We start from the raw sequence: 21,990 nt of genomic DNA, 5'->3' as shown, positions 1-21,990 counted from the left end.
AAAGAGCTCAACTGGAAACGTTAGGACTGGTTTGAACTGCAGTAATTCACATTATTTCTTCTGTTACTGCCTTGACAGACTTGCCAGATATTCAAGTGTCTTTGGAAGCTAACTCTTCAAGAAAATACTAAGTAGTGGATTACATTTGTTTGAGAAGTTTAGCTGCTGTCACCAAACATTTTGAAAAAGGATGGGAAGTCTAGAGACTGCTAAAACAAAGCTGTACTGGTGGCAGGAACAGACCCACTTTTGAGTAGGTGGGTTTCCTGCCGATGTTGTAAGTGGCTTGCATCTACAGGAAACCAACTTCCATTTCATGTTGATATTGGTCAGCATGCATTCCAGATGGAAGTCCATTTGAAAATTGCAACAGCATAGGGGTTGTATTCCCATCTTCAATGTTTGTCTTGCTGTGTTCTTCCTGGCTCTTATGAAGGAGGAGTTTGTCACTGCTTATGGCAATTCTGAGCACTGATAGCGTTTTGCTAAATGTTTTTTCCTGCCTGCAAGTGACAGCTGTAGAAGTTAGACTGAACTGGCTATGAAGTAGTCAGTTCTTCCTTTTGGCTGTGACAAGCAAGCATTCATCAAAGGATCCTTCTATGTGTGTACTTGATGCTGATGATGGGCTTTTTGTTATAGCTTCAAGCCACATTTAATGGCAAAAAAATGTTTTACTTGGACATTGTATTTAGATGAAATTTGTGTGGTAAAGATAACATTAGTGAGAGGTCTCCATTTCTTAATTGTCAACATAAAAAACTAAATGCATCTTTCCATGCTGCTTGCCTTTACTGTAATGATTAGTGTGCTGTTCTCGTTTTAACAAGTGGTGCTTCAAAGAAGGGGAATGGAGCAAGATTTAAAGGCAAGATGGTGTAAGACCACTGCACAACTTGTTGAGCTCTGCAGGTTATAAGAAAAGATAGTTGCTGTCATGGCTGTGAGTTGGTAGTAGCATTCATGTGCTTAATTTTAATTAACTGTTAGATACTTGTAAAACTTCACAATTCCTTTTGACATTACTGAGTCCTTCCTGTTGCTTTACCAGTGGTGTTATGGGATGTCTTTCCTCATTTAGAAGGGAACTACTTTGCCATCAGACTATAAAAGCTGTGTCTGTAATTCTGTAGCTTTATTGTTTGTCAGGCTAAGGCTCTCCTGTAAAGTCACTTATAATCCAAAAGCTTATAAATTTTACTGTGAGAGCAGTTATGTGTGATTGGGGACTGAACTTACAACTTTACTCTTTCTCAACTCACTATAAATGTTTGATTGCTTTTATTTCTCAGTAGTTGTGCCAAGTGTAGTTGTCTTATTAATATGATTTCAGTCATAGATGGGCACATACTTTTTTTTTTTTCTCTGTGGCTGTCTGTTCCAGTATGCTCTCCTGCTGTATTTAAGTATTATTTATTTATTTTGAGCCAAAAAAAAAAAAACCTTGACATGGCTGCCAGCCACACCTGGCTTGGATGCTCTGCTTCAAAAATGCAATTTATAAATACAAATTAATCCCTAACTCTCCAGTTACTGAATAGGGAATTTAGCTGCCCAGATTGGAATTGTAGTGATGGGATGTCGAAGGCAGACAAAAAAAAATTCTGAATCTTTTACATATGTGGGTATCTGTGAAAAAAGATTCAAAGTCTGAAAAACCCATAGGTTGTTTGATATCTTTTATAATATAGGAAACACCTGTGGGTGTCTGATATCTTTTTCATTATAAGAAACAGGCTTCCTTTTAGGGCATAACAGAAAGCAATGATGTTAATGCTTGTCAATAGCTTTTTCTTTGAAATACACTGGTCCAATCCTCCCCTTCTCTGGACTTGGGAATTCTGAAGTTTAACTCGCACTCCTCAGACAAATATGCTAGCCATACGACTGGAGACTAGAAGACAGTGGGCTTACTTTTTTCCCTCCCATGTTGAAGTTGTAGCCCCATGCAGCTAAGAATGAAATTATTAATAGATACAACAGAAAATTTGTAACTACGGTACTGTTCTCATCCTCATGAGAGGGAGGGATTATAGATTATCTCAATGTCTATAATTTTTTTTAATTTATTGGAGATTGTGAAGGTTATTAGTGTGAAGATTAAGGTCTTCTCTGGAAATGTGAATTGGTAACTATGATGTTATATAGTGGAACTACTAAGCAGCAGAATGCAAATAAAAATGGTAAATGTGTTTTACTGTTAAGTGGGTTTTTGTGGAGGAAAAAAGTGATCTCAATTTTTTTATTATAGGAAAAACTGCAAGCAACAGCCAGTGGATCCATTCCCCCAAAACTCAAAGCAAGCTGGCAGTTGAAAATAAAGAAAGGAAAGTTGGAAAGGGAAAGAGATGAAGTTGTCTTTTTTTTTTTTAATTGCAGCTAAACCCCCTATAAAGTTTTGGTTTTAGACTTTCAAGCATTTCAAACTAAGTTAATTTCTGTGCCACTTGCCACACTAGTGACTTGACTTTATGGAATGGTAGTAAGACTTACTTGACAAAATCTGTGTGGAACCCTAAAAGTTACTTAAAAGGATAGAAGACTTAAGTTTAGGTCTTAAGTACATTGACTTCTAAGTTTCTGCTCAGCAGGGTATGGCTTTTTAGGGCTGTATTACGTAATGCTGTTATAAATACTTTACTGTTTTAAGTTCTGAGCTAGCATTTTAAGTGGCTTGCTTTCTTTGAAACTTTTATTCTTCAAATCCCTTGAGTAGGCATATGGCACAGAAGTATCAATGTAGTTTTCAGTAACTATAAAGTATCAATGCAGTTGTCGGTGACTATTTGTCTTGCATTTGGATTAAATTATAACATTTTTATTTCAGCAATTCGTAGTTAGTAAAGTAACACTTCTTGGTGAGAGTTGAGACCTCTTCCTGCAGTGGGAAAAAACTGTTGACAGATATATTGGTGGCTAGAGAAGGGACTTGTAGGAAGGAGTGGATGCTAGTAGTAGTTTGGTGGGTTACTGTGTTGTAGCCCTGTCTTGAAAGGGCATGAAGAAAATGAGAGAGGAAACATAGTCAGTTGAAATAAGGGTCATTCCAAAACAACATTGTATCCCCTAAACTATGACATGTTGCTTGAATGGCTTTTTTAAACTCTGTTTGCATGTATGTATTAGTGCATTTATGATACTGCACAGCTGATGATCACTTTAGTGTAAAGACTTAGAATATGAAAGTAATCTCCCTTTGAAAACAGTTTTCTTAAGAAATGCTACTAAATCTTTGAGGTAGGCTTGCCCTGTAGTTTGCCACTTCAACTATGATAGAGCTTTGAAAGACACTGTATAACAAACATACTTTTCTGATGCTCCAGAGAGAAGCACTGAAGTAGAGCTTTAAAAAGATTATTTTGAAGATTACAGAGAAAACACAGTAGGTTTGGCATTTCCATATAAAACTTTGGCTTTTTCTTCATAAATAGAGTGCATGTTGCAGTTGGAAGAAGGTTGCTTTCAGTTAGGCAATTTTGATTTTTCTAGTATTGTCAATCAAAATAGAAGAGTTCATGGGGAAGGCGTACTTCTGTTCAGTGGAGGCACCAGAGGCATCTGTGCTTGAAAAATGCAGTGTAATTGCGATGTGCATGTCTTGTAAAAGCACAGCATGGCAAAACTCGGATTACCGGAGTGATGTGCTCCAAAATATAAATTGCTGGGGGGCATGGGGGAAGGAGGAAGAAAGATAATATTAACTTAGTAGCCACTTCAAATTCTTATGTGCAGAATGCCTTTTTGCTGATCTTCCATTATTTTGCTGGGTTTCTAATTTCTCTTCTAGAACTTATTTTTGCATATACCTAAATAAAAATGATAGTCATTCATTAAACTTACATAGGTGAAACTTGGTGAAATCTTCTCATTCAAAGCAGTATTTTTAGTTTTGTAAGCTGAGCATCTCAGAAAAGTGAAGCTAGTCATGCCTCTATATGTAAGTTCACTATGTAGTGCTAAGTGCTCGTTGTTTAAATAACATGGGACAGGGGGCTTTCTAGCACTTTATATTACAAAAAATGGTGGTAAAATGCTTGTGGAGGATATTGAATCTCTATTCAGTTGTCTTAATCTTTGAGTGATAAGGTGACCCAACTGTTTGGCATTCAGTACTTAATTGACATTCCATATGTATAAAAATATTTTTTTTCTTTTCCAATTACTTAACTGCATCCTCAGGATATCTGCAGAAATGGGGAAACAGTTGTATAGACTGTTTTCCCAAATATACGGAGTATGTTCTGTGAAGGAAGGAAGAGTGTTCTTAGGTGGTTAAAGGCTCAACTAAAGCCATAACATCGGCACTAGACTAGGGGAGGTTCCAGATGGCACTAAAGCATTTGTCTAAATGCAGATACCAATATTTAGGTAAGCAAGTATGGTAAAGTAGCATCACTTCCCTTGTATCCAGGTGCTGCTGCTGTATTTTTTCTCTTGCTTGACATTGGAATAACTTCTCTACTTTTGTCCTTGTATTGATAAACATGAAAATTTAGGGATTGTAGAAATAAGTATAGATAGGGCTTAAGCTTTTTGGTAAGTGAAGTCAAATTAGTAATCTTTCCCCAAGATCAAAATCAAAGATTTATTTTAACCTGCTTAAATTAAAGATGAAATATCTTCAATTTTTCTTTTCATGCTATTGGACCTGCACACTCTTCAAAGAGTGTTAGGGATTCCAACTTCCAGTTTGAAAAGCAAAACATGTTTGTGATACTGTCATGTTAGGGGAGCATTAGCCTGTGTATGCATGCAGGGTGGGTTGATCAGTTCTGTCAGTTTTTGCAGGATATGGTAGCACAGAAATCATAGGTAATAATATATTTAGTGGCTTAGTTCTTGATATCCTAATTAAAAGGGCAGTCCTACCTGATATCTTGAAAATGTGCAGCTGTCAAAACTTATTTTAATAGTTCTGTAAACCTTAGTATGAAAGTGCAGGTTACCTGAACAACAGGTCCAAGGAACCTTTAGTGAAAGTGAAGAGTCAAGCAAGAAGTGGATTTAATTTTGGATTTAATTTTGAAGTTGCTAACTTAATGCAAGAGTCCACTGTAATTCTGGCAGCAGCTATAGCTGACTGGAGCTTCAGGAGGCAAAACATTGGCAGGCTCCTAGAGGCTGCAGACTTCCACTTCTGAACTGTGAACAATCTTAAGTACTCTTTTTAACAAGACTTAAGATTTTGCATAAAAAAGGAAGTTCATAACTGACTTGAATGCACTGTCTATACAGAAAGAAGAACACTGGTGTCCTGGTTAGAAGTTGCTGTAGTTGTAGAAGTAACCAGCTGTCTTCTACCTCTATGTATGCACCTCAATATTTGATTTGCATCCAACTTTCAAGGTCTAATCAACAAGTTGAAAAGGAGTAACTTGTTTATCTGAACAGTTAAAGATTATTCAGAGAAAATGGGTATGTTTACATGATACACTACAGTGCCTTGCTAGAAATTTCCAAGCCAGTTATGTGTATGCTTTTGTTTAGTGTGCCATGCCGAGTAGTGATTTGGGTTCAAAAGCTGTGTGGCCAGTTAGCATGCTGTTGTACTCAGGTTAATTAAGGGAAGTGAGAGACAGGGCTGAGTAGCTTTGGTACAGCAAAGTGTCTGATGCAGCTGTATTGCCTTCTAGTAGCACTGCTTCTGGTACTACCTTAGGGAACTTGTTATCATACTATTGCCAAATACTGGTAAGCGTGTTCAAACAGTAGTCTTCTCATCTCTAGCCCGCTCTTTTTCAGCAGCGTTCCATCTGGTTGGATTGAATGAAATGCTGAAAATTAAATCTGTGGCTCAAGTCATGCACAGCACCAGTGCAGCCATGGTAACTGTATCCCTGTGATCTGATGGTAGTGTCTTAGACTTGAAAAAAAAATCCAAACCCACGCACTTTTTGACTGGAATAGAATAAATGCTTAAGAAAAAGAAATCTCTGCTAAAATTCATACATCTAACCTTAAGGCTGTCTCCTTAAGTTACAATAGTTTTTCCTTAAATGTTCAAACAAAAAAGGAAAAATGTACTGCTGAAGCAGTCAGTCATCATTACTGACTTTTACATTTCCAGAGTAGTAGTACAGGAATTCAGGACTCATTTACACTTGCAGATTATCAGGTGGTTGAGACAATAGTAGAACTGATGTTGAATTGTCCAAATTCAGCCTTACATGTCATGTTCTTATTTATCATCAGATTCAGGAGAACTTTTACTGTGCAATGCTGCAACAGGGCTAAAGTGATATAATTTGGGGCAAAGATGGAAGAGACAAATCCTGGTTGTTCTGTCCCTAATGGTATGTTCCTTGGCCATGATGGCCCTGGTAATTGACAGACCCTTTGAGCTGTTTCAGCATGTGGACTTGGCAGAAAAACTCCTTCCTTTCTTCCTCCACCGACTGCATTTGTCATCTCTTAAAGTACGTTTTTCACTCAGAAACGACTTGGCAGAAGTTTGACCAGTGTTGGGGAGCCAACAGAGGGAGACTGCACAGCAAGGGGTAATGTGGAGCTTCTTTGTGTAGCCAGCTTAGCCTCCTATAGCACTCCTGTAAGAAACCAGATGGAATTTCAATCCTGGTCCTCATTCTGAGTGTGGATGGTGACATTTCAGCATACAAATGTGTCCACTAAGCAAGATGTTTGGAACTGGTAGCCAAAGCATTCGAAGTTTAAGTCCTAGCATAAGTGAGCCACTTCTTACAGTGTTTAAAAGTTGCCTTGGTTATCATGCAGATTTTTTTATAAACTTCACTAGTTCACAGATTAGAATTCTGGACTAGATCAGATGCACTGATTTCTCTGCCCTTCAGCTGTCTCGACCCTACCAAATGCATAGTGATGGACAACATCTTAAGGCCAAGTTTCTTTCCTTTGAAGACCATCTGTTCAAGGCGTTGCTTAAATAAAAGTTTTTGGAAAGAGATGTTCCTGATTAACTTCTGTAGTAAGCCCTAAGACATGAGTGTTCTAAGAAGGACACAAAAAACTAATGTTATATAGCAACTTTATTTCAGATATAGTAGGTTATATAAGTTACTGTTTTGAATGCATTGAATGAATTACTGTAAGATCAGCACTATTCAGTAGCTTGCAGTTCTTGCACTTTTTTTACCAGGATGTTGCAATTGAAAACTCTGTGGACAATATCTTAAGAATTTGTAAGCTCTTCTGAAAGTGCATTAAGCTAAGAGGCTTCTTATTTAGCTCCCACAGGACATAATTGGGGAAGTGATGTTCTCTCCCTTCTTGGAGCTCTACTTCTGAACATAGGTGTGCATTTGGAAATGATAACCAAGGAAACTTTAGTAAAGCGAACTTAAATCCAGTAAACTTGTTTACTTTTTCTGCTCTAGTTAGTCACTTTACTCACAAGGGATTGGCAAATCTACTTGACATGTAGACCTGAAGGTCTAAGGATGAAAAACACATGTGACCTTTGAAAGTATTATGGTCAATGTATTACATTAACCTTCAGTTCATGTGTATGTTGGTTACTAAAATAGCCTGAGAGAAAGTTGTGTTTAGTGTTTGTGTATGTTAAGGCTTGGAGTCTTTGTGCTGTTGTGAACAAAATGCAAATGTGGTGGATTTTGGTTCCAGAACTCTTGCAGATAACAAACAACATGGTATTTCAAGCCACAAAACTTACTAGCCCTAACAAAGCTAAGAAAAAAACACCTTTACTGGGTGATTGTTTAACTAGAATGCAAGTGTTTCTTTTAGTTCAAGGGGAATTTATTTGTAGTATATATCTTTAGGTTGACAGAGGCTATCTATTAAATCATCTGCAAAGATCAGGAAACAGCTTTGAAGACACAGCTGCTTATCTTTAACATGGAAGATGTAAAGTTAAATCATTCTTCTCTTTGGCAGAATACTTGAAATGCCATTGAGGTGCATGGTTTGTTGGGGTTGCTTTTTTTTTTTTAGCTGAAGATATATTTGTGACAAACTCTGATAGCAGAGTTTTTCAGGCAAATACTAGGTAGTCACTGACATGAATTAATGAGCATAGTACTATATTTGCTACCCTTCTTAGTTGCTAGTACTTCTTCTTTTTTTTCTATGAACAGTATTACCCATGTTCCCAAAAGAAACAGAAGTCTTGTCTTGCTTGAAAGCTGTGTTAAAAAGCAAAATCAAAAAGCCCTCTGTAACTGGTGGAAAGGGAAGGTGAATCTTTGTATTAGAAATTCGTCTTACAACTGCCAGAAACAGCTGCATCAGAAAGAAGCTGTTTCATCAATTGATAGGATGCTTTTTCTTGCTTATTTGGTGTTGACCAAAGTGCAGGCAGGTAAGTGTCACTCTGAAGCCAGTTACGGATATCTAATTGAGCTCTTTAATGTTACTTTGCTTTACATTGAAAGACTTAAACTATCAAAAGCAGAGGTTGTCTTAATGATGAATTTTAGGTGACTGAATGCTGTTTTAAAACAGCTGGTTACTTAGTAAGTCTGTATGTGGACTGTATTGTTTTTTTCTAAGTTAAACTGATTTCAAATTGAAACTGGCTGAATTGTTTATACAGACTTATGCCAAAATAACTGGCATTCTTAATGCTTTTACGTTTATTTCTGTGCAGGTTTGTGGATAAATCAGATCTTTATATAACAAGAGAATAGTTACGAGGATAGAAAAGACTGCTGCAAAAAACTCTAGTAATGGGTATTTCAGATCTTCTAGTTCTGAAGATGTTACTTCATATGAAATTGCTAATAGTTTATAAAAAAAAAAGTCTGGATTCGTGTTAGATTCCACAGTCAAGTGCAGATTATAAAGGCAGTTTTATTTCAATGAGGCAATGAAGTTTCTTCCTTTGTCTCCCAAAAGTAAAAGGGAATGCTTAATTAAAGTTGGTTTAAAAATAAATAAGCCTTTCGGATGACAAGGTGCTTTTGAATTTATTCTGAGAGTATTCTGCACTGAACCGACACTTTTCTTTCTAGCAAGTTGTTTCCTTCTTCGGTTGATATATCTTATTCCCTGCAAAGCAATGCTTAGTATTCATGCAGTTGTTGAGCTATTGCATAGAACCTGTTAACAGTATTAAATTATAAAATGTCTTTTTTGTCGTTGTAGGAAGAAATCTGCTTCATCTAATTCAATCCTAATTCAGTCCTGCTAATCTGCTAATACTGTAGATTGAAAGATTTTTTGCTGTTGCCAGGATACCCTGTAATGGGCAAGGAGCCCGAGAGAATACAAATCGTTCTGTTTTTTTAACTTTAAAAAAGCTTTTGTGTTTAACAGGTAAGAAACTATTAAACTTCGCCTACAGCAGTAGATTTAGCTTCCGCATCTATAAAGCCTTATCTTAAATTTTAAGTGGTTCCTGAATGCTTTAAGTTTTTCACATCCCTGATGTCCACTAAAGACTTATTTACCTGACTTCTGTAGGTTCACATCTACCACCTTCTAAGCTGCTCTTCCTTCTGCAGTTCAGACTTTGTGGCCATTCCTTCCCTTTCCTTGCAGCTTTTTTCTGACTACTTTCTAGCTGGCTGTTTCTAACTTTGTCTTTTAACCCACCCTGCTGTTGCACTATCTTCTTTCTCTGCCCATCTTTGGTCTCACAATGAGAATCAAGGGTCATCTAGACACACTGTTGTGGTTATTCTATTTGTTTTACAGGGAACATGTTTTAAAGTGTTTTGGTTTTGTGCCAGGAGGTGTATCTGCTGCCCAGCCTCCAATTCTTTGGAAGAGTTTCAAAGCAAATGTGTTCATGAACTGACATATATTAGGTATGAATGATGCTTAGCACTATAGGTTATTATATTGAAGTATGGTAATACTGTCTTCTGCAACTGAATTTTTGGTACTAAACTGCATGCTTCAGTGTAAAATTGTCTTCTGGGTACCTATGCATTGTTTAGCTTGCTTTTTATAATATTATGGAACCATCTGCTTTTCTCAGTACACAGATATCTTCATTTCCATTTTGAAGGTAATTGGGAGAATTAAAAATACGAAGACTCTAGCTGAATTCTGTGACCAATGAGTATTTTAAACATACAAATGTTTGGCTGTTGAAGTGGAGTTACTAGAAAATGATTCATCTTTTCTACTTGGGCAGGGGATACCAGTGTCTAATTTGTAGTTATTGCAGGTAATTAAGATCTATGTTTATTAACACTTACTAACCTGTGATTTGAGATAGTGTAGGAATTGACAAGGTTACACTTGTTGCTTGGTATAAAATTGCTCTTGTAACTTCATTGCAAACTGTAGATTTCAGCTGATTTTTTGTACTTTTGCTGGATGGTTATTACCTCAAATTTTGAGGGATTGGTGCCTTTGAGTAAGCGTTAACTATTTTGTACCTATTTATGTACTCCAGCATGTCAAAGCAATTGATTATTGGCGCATTCAGTCATAGGAGGAGTGTGTGTGTATAAACACATGATAGATATATATTATGTAAAAAAAAAAGCAAACACAACCATATTTATAGTTCTGATCTAGATAGAAGTGCAGCTAGTGTGCATAAATAAGGGAGGCTAGTGTGATAAATAAGGGTGAAAGTGATTTCACTTCTATCTCAATTCTTAACTGTTCTGCAACCATAGCAAGCTCCGTCTTCCCTTGTCTGATAGGGGAGTGAAAGTCCCTACTTACTAGATAATTTGCCTCATTATTAGGAGGAGAGGTGGCAGCTATTAAAGAGGATGTTATGAAAATTACTGTGTCTTCACACAGTTTTCTGACGTGTTTCTCTCTCAGTCAAGAAGGGACTACCACATGGTGTCTTTTGCTTGCATTTCACTTAAGAGTATGTAGTTACCATCTGAAAGTATAGTAGTTAGCTGAGGAGCATATGTGCTGTAAATGAGTATAATGGCTGGAAGGAATTGGATCTGTAGTACAAGCTTAAATTATACAGTAGCCAGTGAACATGCTAAAGTGTTTCTCTTGTATTCCGAAACATCGTTTGGTTACCCAGGGATTCTTAATGGTATTTGGAAGAAGGTGCAGTGTTTTGTTTTTGGTATGTAAATGAAACTTGCAAATAGTTCAAAACAATGAAATGTCACTAGCTTATGTACAAGGAATGCTTCCCCACAATTCCTGAATCTTAAAACTTGATGATGGCAAGGTCTTACTAAGATGATTATAGAATCATAGAATGGTTTGCATTGGAAGGGACCTTTAAAGGTCATCTAGTCCCACCCCCCTGCAATGAGCAGGGACATCTTCAACTAGATCAGGTTGCTCAAAGCCCCGTCCAGCCTGACCTTGAATGTGCCCAGGGATGGGGCATCTACCACCTCCCTGGGCAACCTCTTCCAGTGTTTCACCACCCTCATTGTAAAAAATTTCTTCCTTACATCTAGTCTGAATCTACCTTCTTTTAGTTTAAAACCATTACCACTTGTCCTGTCGCAACAGGCCCTCCTAAAAAGTCTGTCCCCATCTTTCTTATAAGCCCCGTTTAAGTACTGAAAGGCTGCAATAAGGTCTCCCCGAAGCCTTCTCTTCTCCAGGCTGAACAAGCCCAACTCTCTCAGCCTTTCTTCACAGCAGAGGTGTTCCATCCCTCTGATCATTTTTGTGGCCCTCCTCTGGACCCGCTCCAACAGGTCCATGTCTGTCCTGGGCTGAGGACCCCAGAGCTGGATGCAGCACTGCAGGGGGGTCTCACCAGAGCAGAGCAGAGGGGCAGAATCCCCTCCCTCGACCTGCTGGCCACGCTGCTGGTGATGCAGCCCAGGGTACGGTTGGCCTTCGGGGCTGCGAGTGCACATTGCCGGCTCATGTCCAGCTTTTCATCCGCTGGTACCTCCAAGTCCTTCTCGGCAGGGCTGCTCTCTATCCCTTCATCCCCCAGCCTGTATTGATACCGGGGGTTGCCCCGACCCAGGGGCAGGACCTTGCCCTTGGCCTGGTTGAACCTCATGAGGTTCACACGGGCCCACTTCTCCAGCTTGTCCAGGTCTCTCTGGATGGCATCCGGTCCCTCAGGCGTGTCAACTGCACCACTCAGCTTAGTCATTGCAAATTTGCTAAGGTGCACTAAATCCAACTGTCCATGTCATTGATAAAGGTATTAAACAGTACTGGTCCCAATACGGACCCTTGAGGGACACCACTCGTCACCGATCTCCATCCAGACATTGAGCCCTTGACCACTACTCTCTGGATGCGACCATCCAGCCAATTCCTTATCCATCAAAATAGTCCACTCATCAAATCCATACCTTTCCAGTTTAGAGAGAAGGATGTTGTGGGGGACTGTGTCAAAGGCCTTACAGAAGTCCAGCTAGGTGACATCAGTAGCTCTTTCCTTGTCCGCTGATGTAGTCACTCCATCATAGAAGGCCACTCGGTTGGTCAGGCAAGACTTGCCCTTGGTGAAGCCATGCTGGCTGTCTCAAATCACCTCCCTGTCCTCCATGTGCCTTAACACAGCTTCTAGGAGGATCTGTTCCATGATCTTCCCAGGCACAGAGGTGAGGCTGACAGGTATCTTTCACTAGATCAGGTTGCTCAAAGCCTCAGCCAACCTGACCTTGAACACTTCCAGGGATGGGGCATCCACAGCTTCTGTGGGTAACCTGCTCCAGTGTCTCACCACCCTCATAACCAGAGGCAGTTCCCTTAGCCTGCCCTTGTGTGCTGTGTGCCCCAGCCCCTCACTGGGCCCACACTCCACACATGAATGTCTTTCCTGGACTAGGGAGTCCAGGAGGGGACAGAGGAGTCCAGATGCAGTTGCCAAAGTACCAAATAAGGAGGAGAAAAGCATTCTTACTGTTATTTTCTTGTTTTATTGTTTGTTTTCTTTTTTTTAAATTGTTTATTGCCCAACCTTGAAAAGAACTTGTAGTGAAGCAGCTAGAAGGGACCTTAATGCTGCAGGCCAGCACTTCTTCCTGGCAGAACTGCAGTCTTCTGCTTCTGTAAAGGTACAACTGTCTCTAACTTCTTTACTTGATCTGTTGCTACTCTTCGTGCATTGCTGCGGAGGGTCTGGCTTCATCTTCAACCACCCATCGGGCAGCCTTCTCTTCCTCAGACTGAAGAAACCCCATGTCCGGGCCCCAGGGACCTCGGTGGCCCTCCAAGGGACTCCTCCTGTTGTCCTGGTGCAGCAGCCCAGTGGAAGCCAGGTTGTCTCATCCCCTTTTCTTGGGGCTCAGGGCAGAGGAGATGACACCCCTTCAGGAGGGGTGGGGGATGGAAAAGAGAAGGGCTCACACCACCCGTGGCAATTAACAAAATAATTATTAATACTGGGAGATGGAATGGGTGAGCCTGCAGGGCAGCCAGGTGTGGAGGCTGGGCCTCCCAGCTAATGCCAGGTGTGGAGGCTGGGCTGATGGTAGGGTGCTGGCTGGGTGCTCCTGTGATGCTGTATTGATGGTGTCATGGAGGGGAGCCCAGGCATGGTGTAGTGGTGCCAGGGCAGCCATGCTGGAGGTGGATCCACTTCCACTGGTTCTTCTTGATCTTTGGGTGGATCCATCTCCTTGGGCTTCACACCATCATCCACATGAGTGATGGCCCTCACTACCATGTGGCTGATGGTGTCCCTCCTCTGACACTGCCTCCTCTTCTTCCATGTCTCCTGCAACCACCTATCTGCCTTTCCACGCAAAAGTGAGCAGCCACTCACCTTGCTGCTGTGGGACCTCTTTGTTCCAATTATCCTTGGAATCCGAGGGCCTTGAAGCTCAGCAAATTGTGAGCCAGCTGCCAGGGTCCCCGTATTTATAGGGCCCAGAACAAAAGGCAGTGAGGCGGCTCATGACATCAGGAGGCCACTGTGTGGTGATGCATGTGGCCAAATATGGCTGTTCTGGGAGTTGGGGGGGCTGTGGCTTGAGAAATGCCCTCATGTGGGAGAAGGAGGAGGGTCGCGGAGGCGAGGGTCCCCCTTTCCTGGGGATTGCTCCCCGTGCCATTCTGCTGCCCCTTGGGCACCGGGACTGCCCTCCACTTCCCCTGGTGTGCCAGGGCTCCAGCCCCTTCCTCATCCCATGCATGGTGTCCCCTGGATGAGATAGTGGCAACAGTGTGGCAGGAGGGTCGGGTATCCTCGGTCACCTTCCACTGACCCAGCTCCCTGCAAGTAGCGCAGCACAGGCACAGCACCCTGGGCCCAACAGTGGCTGAAAGGGGACGAAGCATCCAGCCATCCTGCAGGCAGGAAAGGGAGGTGCAGCCAGCCTGCGCAAGGTCTCCCAGCCACTCCATAAAAGAATTGTCGATTGGTTTTGTTTCCCTTTCAGTATCTTTTCTAGTTTGCTGTGTCCTTTTGGAAATGGGAGGACTAGGACTGCGCAGTATTTGAAATATGGGTGCAATATGTATTGAATTGTTGACGTAAAGGTGTTTGTATTTTATGTTCTATTTCATTCCTTTTCATTTCAAACCATCTATTGGCTCCCTCCTCCACAAAGTTTCTTTGAATCTTCACTAGCTTATAATCATAAAAATCTAATTGTTAGTGTAAGTAATGGAGTATTTCTCAAAAATTAATTTCCACTAGGGCTCAATTGTGGCCTGAACAGGCTGTTCTGATACTGAAGAGACTGCTACATCTTACTTTGTGTTCACATGAGATTTTTATTCTATGTCAAATTGATCTTAGATTTTGTTTAAGAAATGTAGAAACTGTACCATGAAAACTCTCCTGTATGACTGCTTTTATTTTTTATTTTGATTGCTGGATGTAATGTGAAGTAATGTAGTTAAATCTAGGGACTTGGAACAGTAACTTATATCTTCCTAGCTAATAACACAATGAACCTCACTGCTTTAATTGAAAATAAATTTATTTTCAAATAGGTTATTGGGTAAGTATGGTCTCTATTGTATTATTTGAAGTATTTAGAAATAAAACTAAGGAATACTTAAGAGCAGAGTTTTTACACTACTTAAAAACCATAGTATATTAATGGGCTAGAAGATAAAGAATTACCTATTTTTCCCCTGAACTCTCAATGCAGAAAAAGTGATGTAAATGTGTTGCTGTATATGAGAGATTCTTTCTTGCATTCATCAAGTGGAGAAAGTGGGGAATTCAGTGATGGCATAACTGTGTATTGCTATAAATTATCATTACTTTACGGAAAAGAACTGTTTTGGTCCAGATCTTCAAGCTAGAATGCAGGGTTTTTATTTTTTTGTATTATTTTGTTCAAATTGCCCTCGATTCCAGACTAAATGCATAAGTGCTTAATTTTCCTATTTAATAGGTCTTGGGATATTTAATGCTTTGAGGAATTGTGCCCCAGCCTGCAAAGGACAGGCAATTGTAGACAGCAGGTTTACAATGGGTGATGCTCTGGCTGAGTGAAATAGGCAGTTTAAAAAGTAGCCACTAGAGTGTCTTCTCTGTCAATTTGGGTAATTCTGTTTAGCGCTCAAATTTTTTCAGACATGCAATCTTGCTTAGCTTTGTTTTGAACAGATGGTCTGTTTCCAGTGTCAAAATAAGCACTTTAGAAATGCTAGTATGGTGTCTAATTACTGTCCATTGTTTGGAGAAAGGAGGAGAAAAAAAAAACCAAAACTGGAAACTAAGTGAATACACCTAGGGGCTAACTGGTTGAAGTTATGTGAAGCAGGCAGAAGGGCATGCTTAGCATTTTAAAGAAATCACTTAATGCATTTAAAGGTCTTAAAAATGTTGGTAAATTCTCTTTTAATGATAAAAGCATAAGAATTTATTTTCATCATTACTTTGTCCTTCATCAAACCTACCTACCTGTTTGGTTTTTAGAAGGCAATGGATTGTTTGCATTGGAAATGCTTTTATCATTAAGAAGTGTAAGACCTTGAAAGCCTGTGGTGGCATGAAGGACTCGGTGGTGGTTGCTCTCCTTGCATCCAACAACTAAGTTGTCTTTTGCTAGTTGCTACCCAGGAGTCGTAAAAACCTGTTTTGCTGAAGTAGGCTACATAATTTAGTATGTATTTCAATCATGGAAAAGTTTGGTGCAAAAGTAACTGATTTTTTTCATCTGTGCACTTGAACCCTATAGTAACAAAATACGATGGTACGTAAAGAAAATCGACAGTTATGTTCCGAGTTTAGTTTTTTATAATGCAATCGTTGTTATAACTGTCTGTGTAGCATTTCTCAGACTTTCATATATTGCAGAATCTTCAGCTTGACACTGATACTTTTTTTAAAAAAAAAAAAGTTTCTCTTCCCTGAAAAATGAAACTGGGTATTGCTGTAAAATCTGTGAAGTTCCTACCCAGAAGCTCTGTGAATATGCTTTTAACATCCAGGTGTCAGGTAAAACAGCTTTCAGGTGGCTAGCTGAGGTCCTTTTAGTTTTCTTTTCTGCCCTGGTCTAGATCCCCATGTCTGCTTGTAGCTACCAATACTTGACTGTTAGGTAGAAGTATGAGGTACCAAGTTGGAAGTAACTCCTTGCAAAGTATGTTTCTCATGTTTATTTTACTTAAGCATGATGCTTAAAAGTTTAACTTAAATCAGCAGCTTACTTTAATAGTTTTCTTATTTATTGAAGGGACTCTGGATGCTTTAAAGTAACAGGTCTGTTCTGTAAAAGGTTCAGTATAGGAGACATTGTCCAAAATTAAACTATATGCTTGTCTGGCTGGAATTCACATCTTCGTCCTGTAGGTTGAAAACCGGGGTGTCTGTATTCAGGAAGGGTGTTTGACAGCTATGTCTACTCAAACCACCTACTCAATGGTTTTCTTCAGCTGTAATAGGCAGAAGACTTCAATTTTTTTCTGGTCTGAAAGGATCGCTTCTAAGCTTTATTTCTTCCCCTTAGCAAACAATTCAAGTGAGAATTTCAGTTATCTGTATCTCAGAGCAGTTGACAGGCTTTCTTCATTTTGGTGAACTGCTTTCTTTCATTTCAGATTCAAATCACGTGTTTACTACATGGAAGGTTATTTCAGCATTCATTCAGAGAAGAATCTCTTAACAATATTAACTAAGAAAACAAAGTGATATTTTTCTGAATGCTGGGTGTTCCTTAGGGTCTTGAATTGTCATAACTTGTACATCAGCAAGTTGATGTAAACTTTCAGAAGTACTGTTTACATTAATTGGAATTCTGTTAGTCTTGCTTGCTGGGAATGTTCAGAGATAATGGAAAGCTAACTCAAGTTACAAAAGACAGTCAAATATCTGCAGTGGTTTTAGCATCTTTAACACAATTTTTCCTTCCAGATCTGAGAGTTTTTAGTATTATCCTGGATTATTTTGCTTCTTGTAGTATCTAATCTTGAGCATGTCTCGTATTTGGCAGTCTTCTGCATCTTGCATTGAATCCAGATGTTGTGATTTTTCTGCTCATATTGGCAATGGAGTTGAACATCAGGAGTAACACAACCCAATTGACCTGTGGAGTTTATTGTAGATTTTGCAGATAGTGAAAATTTGGGAGGAGCACTCCTGATTTGTGGACATAAGGCCTAATTCTGACTCTGTTAATGGGACTGAAATTTGAAAAAGCATGAAGATAATTCAAAATTTCAGAATTGGTATGTTTTGGAAGGGAGGGTAGAACAGTAGGCTGTGGGAAGAATAACAATAACTTTTTGTTTTTAAAACTTCCACTCAGAACTACGGTAGGCTGATTCTAGATTATCGCCAGTGATAACACCTAAGAAAATTCTCTTCTCTTCAGGGTTCCTGGACTTCCTTTTTGGCACATTTTATGTTGTTTATTTTTCCTTATTTCAAAGGACCTGGGCTCCTGTTGAAAAGTGATGGAATAATCTCTGGCCGGCACCTGACATGTTGAGGGAGCACCCCCTAAAAGAGCTTGCCTGGGATACAGTTTGTGAAATAACGCAGTAACATGTTTGCAGTAGTATGCCTCTTTTTTTTGTTGTTGCTATTTTCCATTGTTAAATTTCTCTTGAAATAAGTAACTGAGAAATACATTGAAGCTATTGAAATGAGCTTTAATCACTGCAGAGGGATTTACATCTGGAATTAGCATTGATAGTGGTCATTTGTGAAGATGCTACTTTCACTAATTGGGGTAAGGGGATGGATTTGATCTACTTTCTAGAAGCTTTAAAAAAAAAAAAACCCAACCTGTGACTTTAATATAGTGCACTAGTTTCACTTGCTTACAGTAAGTCTGCATGTAGCCTGAATACCCAAAGCTAGTGTTTTTAATAACAACTTTGTATAATTTGATTTAAGCTAATTTGTGAGATCAGGTGTTTTGAACCCTGCTTGTAAATTTACTAATACTTTTAGTAGAAAAGAATTTTTTTTCTGTTTTTTAACCACTTAATCCTTGCATGGGATCTCAGATGATTGTAAGTACTGATACTGCAATTGAAATTATCTGTACCTTTTCCTGATTGATTTTGTTTGACTCCCATATCTTTAAACAGAAAGCTGTGTAATCTAGGGGCAGTTATGTATGCTTACAACTTCTGACAAAAGGCTAAGCAAAGTAAGGTGGTATTAAGTGATCAGTGTGTAATGGTTAAAGCAACAATGAAAACCCTAAAAGCAATTAAAACTTCTCCATAGTGAGTATACCAAGCTTTTTAATATTTAGGCCAAATACTGGAAGTCTTGCTAATGAAGAGAGTCGTAAGGGTTTTGCTGGATCCTTGGACTCTTACCTGTTCTCTGAACTGCTCAAGTACTAAATTTGACACTTCACTGTTCTAAGTAGCTGTAGTGTGCATGCTGAATCCATTGTAACTTGGAAATAAATGCTTAAAGTTGTCTACCTCTTAGTTTGCATAAGAATTAGATATTTCTGTTTTAGTTTTTGTAGGTTTTTATAAGTGTATTACAAAAGCATAGTTTGATTATTGTCTTTAAGCTTGCTCCTGCATACAACCTTACAGAAGTGTTCTTGCTAAAATAGTACTATTCACCTACATTCTCTGCAGTAACTACATGTCCTTGCAGCTGATGTCGCTAATGGACAGCAGTAATTAACATATTGAATTAATCCTTCACACTTGGAAGGCAGTTACTAAAGGAGCAAAAGGAGTCTGTCTTTCCTTATTTAAATGCGTACTGCTCAAAACCGTGCTGCTTCCAATTGTCAGGAAAGAAAACTTTCTCTTACTGTTCTCTAGTATCTGTAGTATCTCTTTCAATCCTCTTAAATTCTGCATTCATGTAAGACCAGCTGATACTGTGTCAGAGGTTAAATGTCATGTAAAAGCCCTGTTTTGAAGGCGGGGGGGGAATGGAACGAATGCTTGTATTGAGCTTAATGAGAGGTGAAAGCAGTTTATTGGATCTATCATAGACTGAAATATTCTTTTCTGATAGCACTATTGTCTCAGTAGCAACTGCTTGCAGGGTGCCTTAGAGCAACAGAATTAATATGGAGGTGGCAAACCATTTTATAAGGAAAGGTTAAGCTGCTCATCCTTATGCATTTCTGTTACAGCCTTTTACAATGTTTCAGTGGTTGCGGCCACTACCCTTTCACGTGTTTGCATAAGATATTATTGTCCCTTGTTCTTCCTCCTGTGTCAAGTTTGTGGAGGGAAGTACAGTGAGAGAGTAGGTCCTGTGTTGAAATTAGCTCCAGCACTTTGATGTGTGCTGCCTGCAAGTTAAAATTATTATAGTTCCTCTACCTTTATAGGTGTTTTCTTCAACGTACTGTAGTACGTTTATGCAGTGCCCGTTTTATCTTCGCTCAGCTCTATTAATTGCTGAACAGGTTGGGAAGAGCAAACTCAATAAATTGAAAACTGAAGTTATCCTTTTTTCTTTAATGCAGATTAGCACGTTCCTTTCATGTAAGTAAAACCCTGGAGCTGCCTAACTTTATCTTTGGATGTTAGAATATTGGCTATTACTAAAGGTACAAAAATTACTATGGAGTATTCAGTCATCTTTAATCAAGCCTGATTTTGTAGCTTTTGATTGTCAGCAGCTACTGTTGTGCCTCATGCATGTTCTAGAAAGTTTCTATGCATGCAGGTACCTTTGGGGTTAGAAGCTATGAAATACTACTATGAAGTGTTACTACAAATACTGCTTGAATAGATTTGTAAACTTAATGCTTTGTGTGTATTCTTCTTATCCAGACCAGCATGTTTTGGAAATTTGATCTCCATTCATCATCCCACATAGATACACTTCTAGAGAGAGAAGATGTAACACTGAAGGAATTGATGGATGAAGAGGATGTTCTGCAAGAGTGCAAGGCTCAGAATCGCAAACTTATAGAGTTTCTGCTGAAGTCAGAATGTTTGGAAGACTTAGTTTCATTTATTATCGAAGAGCCACCTCAAGACATGGATGAAAAAATTCGATATAAGTAGGAAAACTTTTGGGGGTGGGGGAGACTTGGGAAGGTGGAAAGAGGGATAATTTACTCCAGTTACTTTGATAGTGTGTTTTGAATCCCTGCATGCTGTTGTGTAGTACAATACTGGTATCTTTAGACTAAGTTTATTTTCAAGGGACTTTGTAGAACTTTTAAATAAATCATTCTAATATTTGCATATTTTTCAAATGGAAGCCGCTTATCCACAAATGCTTTCAAAACCAATTGCTGTCCAAAGGAGGCTTACAAAACAAAAAAAATCAGAACTCACATGAAGAATCTTGTAGTTGTGATTATTAAGAAAAATAGTTGAATGAAAACCCCTATTTGGGTAGTATAGTTAAGTGCTTAGCTTTGTTTTATTGATGATTGGTAAGATGTTTTGAAGATGCTTATTAGAAGGTCTGTAGCACTCCTTGGAAGAATGTACTTAATGTCTAATTGCTGGTGTTTTCCTTTGCAGAGCTAGAACTGTAAGAATTGGGTATGGCCATGACTTCAGCTAGTTTGCTGAGAAGGTTCAAACTCAAAAATCAACCTAGCAATTCGTATAAAAGCTCTTCAACCATTTTTGGCCTGTTTTAGAGTTGTCTGTGCAGAAAGCTGCTTTTTTCTTAAAACAGTATGTAAAATATTAATGTGAAATAAGCTACACTCTTAGTTGCAGCCCTTCACCATTTCTGGTAAACCAAGCCTCCTGTAAGTGTTTCTAGTAGAGTTTGAAATTGAAGCATCTTTCGCTTAGAAACCTTCAGCTGCTGATGCTGTCAAAATTACCTTTAGTGTGAGTGGGTGATAGTACTGTCAAATGCAGGAGATTACTGGTCTTGATGGCCTGTTAGTTTAATTACTCAATGTTCTGAACTGCACGTCTGTACATGTACAGTTCTGTACATGACACCGTGTCATGAAGCAGTACTAGCTAGTTTTGCAGGCTTTGTCAGACTTTGACTAGTTTACTGAATTTCTACATAATTGCAATATCTCTCTCTATATATCTCTCTCTCCCCTGAAACTATTCCTTTTGACCTTTTTAATATAATCCCTGTGATAATAGAAAGGGGCAAACACACTCCCCAGTATCGGTCCAGTACTACCAGTCTGCTTAACTTTTTGGCAACTAACTTTTTTCCCCTTCAAAAAAAGAAGTGGCTTCTGAAATCAGAGATCAGTACTAGAACAGATGGATTTAACAGTAGAACAGATGGATTTAACAGTAGAACAGATGGATTTAACAATAGATCTTAAAATAAATGCTTGCCCTTTCCTTATCCCACTTGCCTAGTGTTGTGCTATTGCTACTGAAGAACAGAGTAGTCCATTTCTTAGATGAAAGAACAGAGCTTGTAGGCTGAATGTACAGTTGTTACCTTGCAGTAGTTTGCTGCTTTAATTAGTGCAGACCAACCCTGCTTGAAAACTTGGTCAGAAGCCTTACCAGGTTCTGAATTCAGAGCTGGAAGTATGACAACTTTTGAAGTATGAGTGATGGATATTTTTTTTTCCTTTTCCACAGATATCCAAACATATCGTGTGAGCTGCTTACATCAGATGTCTCACAGATCAATGATAGGCTGGGAGAAGAAGAATCCTTACTTATGAAACTGTACAGCTTCCTCTTAAATGAATCTCCTCTAAACCCTTTACTGGCCAGTTTCTTCAGCAAGGTGCTAAGTATTCTTATAAGCAGAAAACCAGAGCAGGTAAATATTTACAAGCTCCA

The 21,990-nt window shown here is 39.1% G+C and overlaps 1 protein-coding gene across 15 annotated transcripts in view; it reads left to right on the top strand.

Annotated features, from left to right (window-relative positions):
* PPP6R3 (protein phosphatase 6 regulatory subunit 3) overlaps positions 1–21,990 on the top strand; it is a 65,351-nt gene that overhangs the window by 5,513 nt on the left and 37,848 nt on the right. For 10 of the 15 annotated variants that reach the window (XR_012675696.1, XR_012675695.1, XM_075162906.1 and 7 more), the window contains exons 2-6: positions 9,082–9,252; positions 9,634–9,746; positions 17,686–17,813; positions 20,026–20,258; positions 21,784–21,970. Coding sequence is in view for 13 of the 15 variants with exons in the window: in XM_075162906.1 (XP_075019007.1) it covers positions 17,802–17,813; positions 20,026–20,258; positions 21,784–21,970 (432 nt within the window). In the remaining 2 variants the exon portion in view is untranslated. The remainder of the gene's footprint in view (positions 1–9,081; positions 9,253–9,633; positions 9,747–17,685; positions 17,814–20,025; positions 20,259–21,783; positions 21,971–21,990) is intronic. The other 5 variants (XM_075162902.1, XM_075162896.1, XM_075162897.1 and 2 more) reach the window with 4 other exon arrangements.

This window comes from Calonectris borealis, chromosome 14, assembly GCF_964195595.1.
Source record: "Calonectris borealis chromosome 14, bCalBor7.hap1.2, whole genome shotgun sequence".
In the NCBI taxonomy this organism is placed as follows: Eukaryota; Metazoa; Chordata; class Aves; order Procellariiformes; family Procellariidae; genus Calonectris; species Calonectris borealis.
Note: the sequence above shows the minus strand (reverse complement) of the source record. Positions and strands in the feature narration are given on the sequence as shown.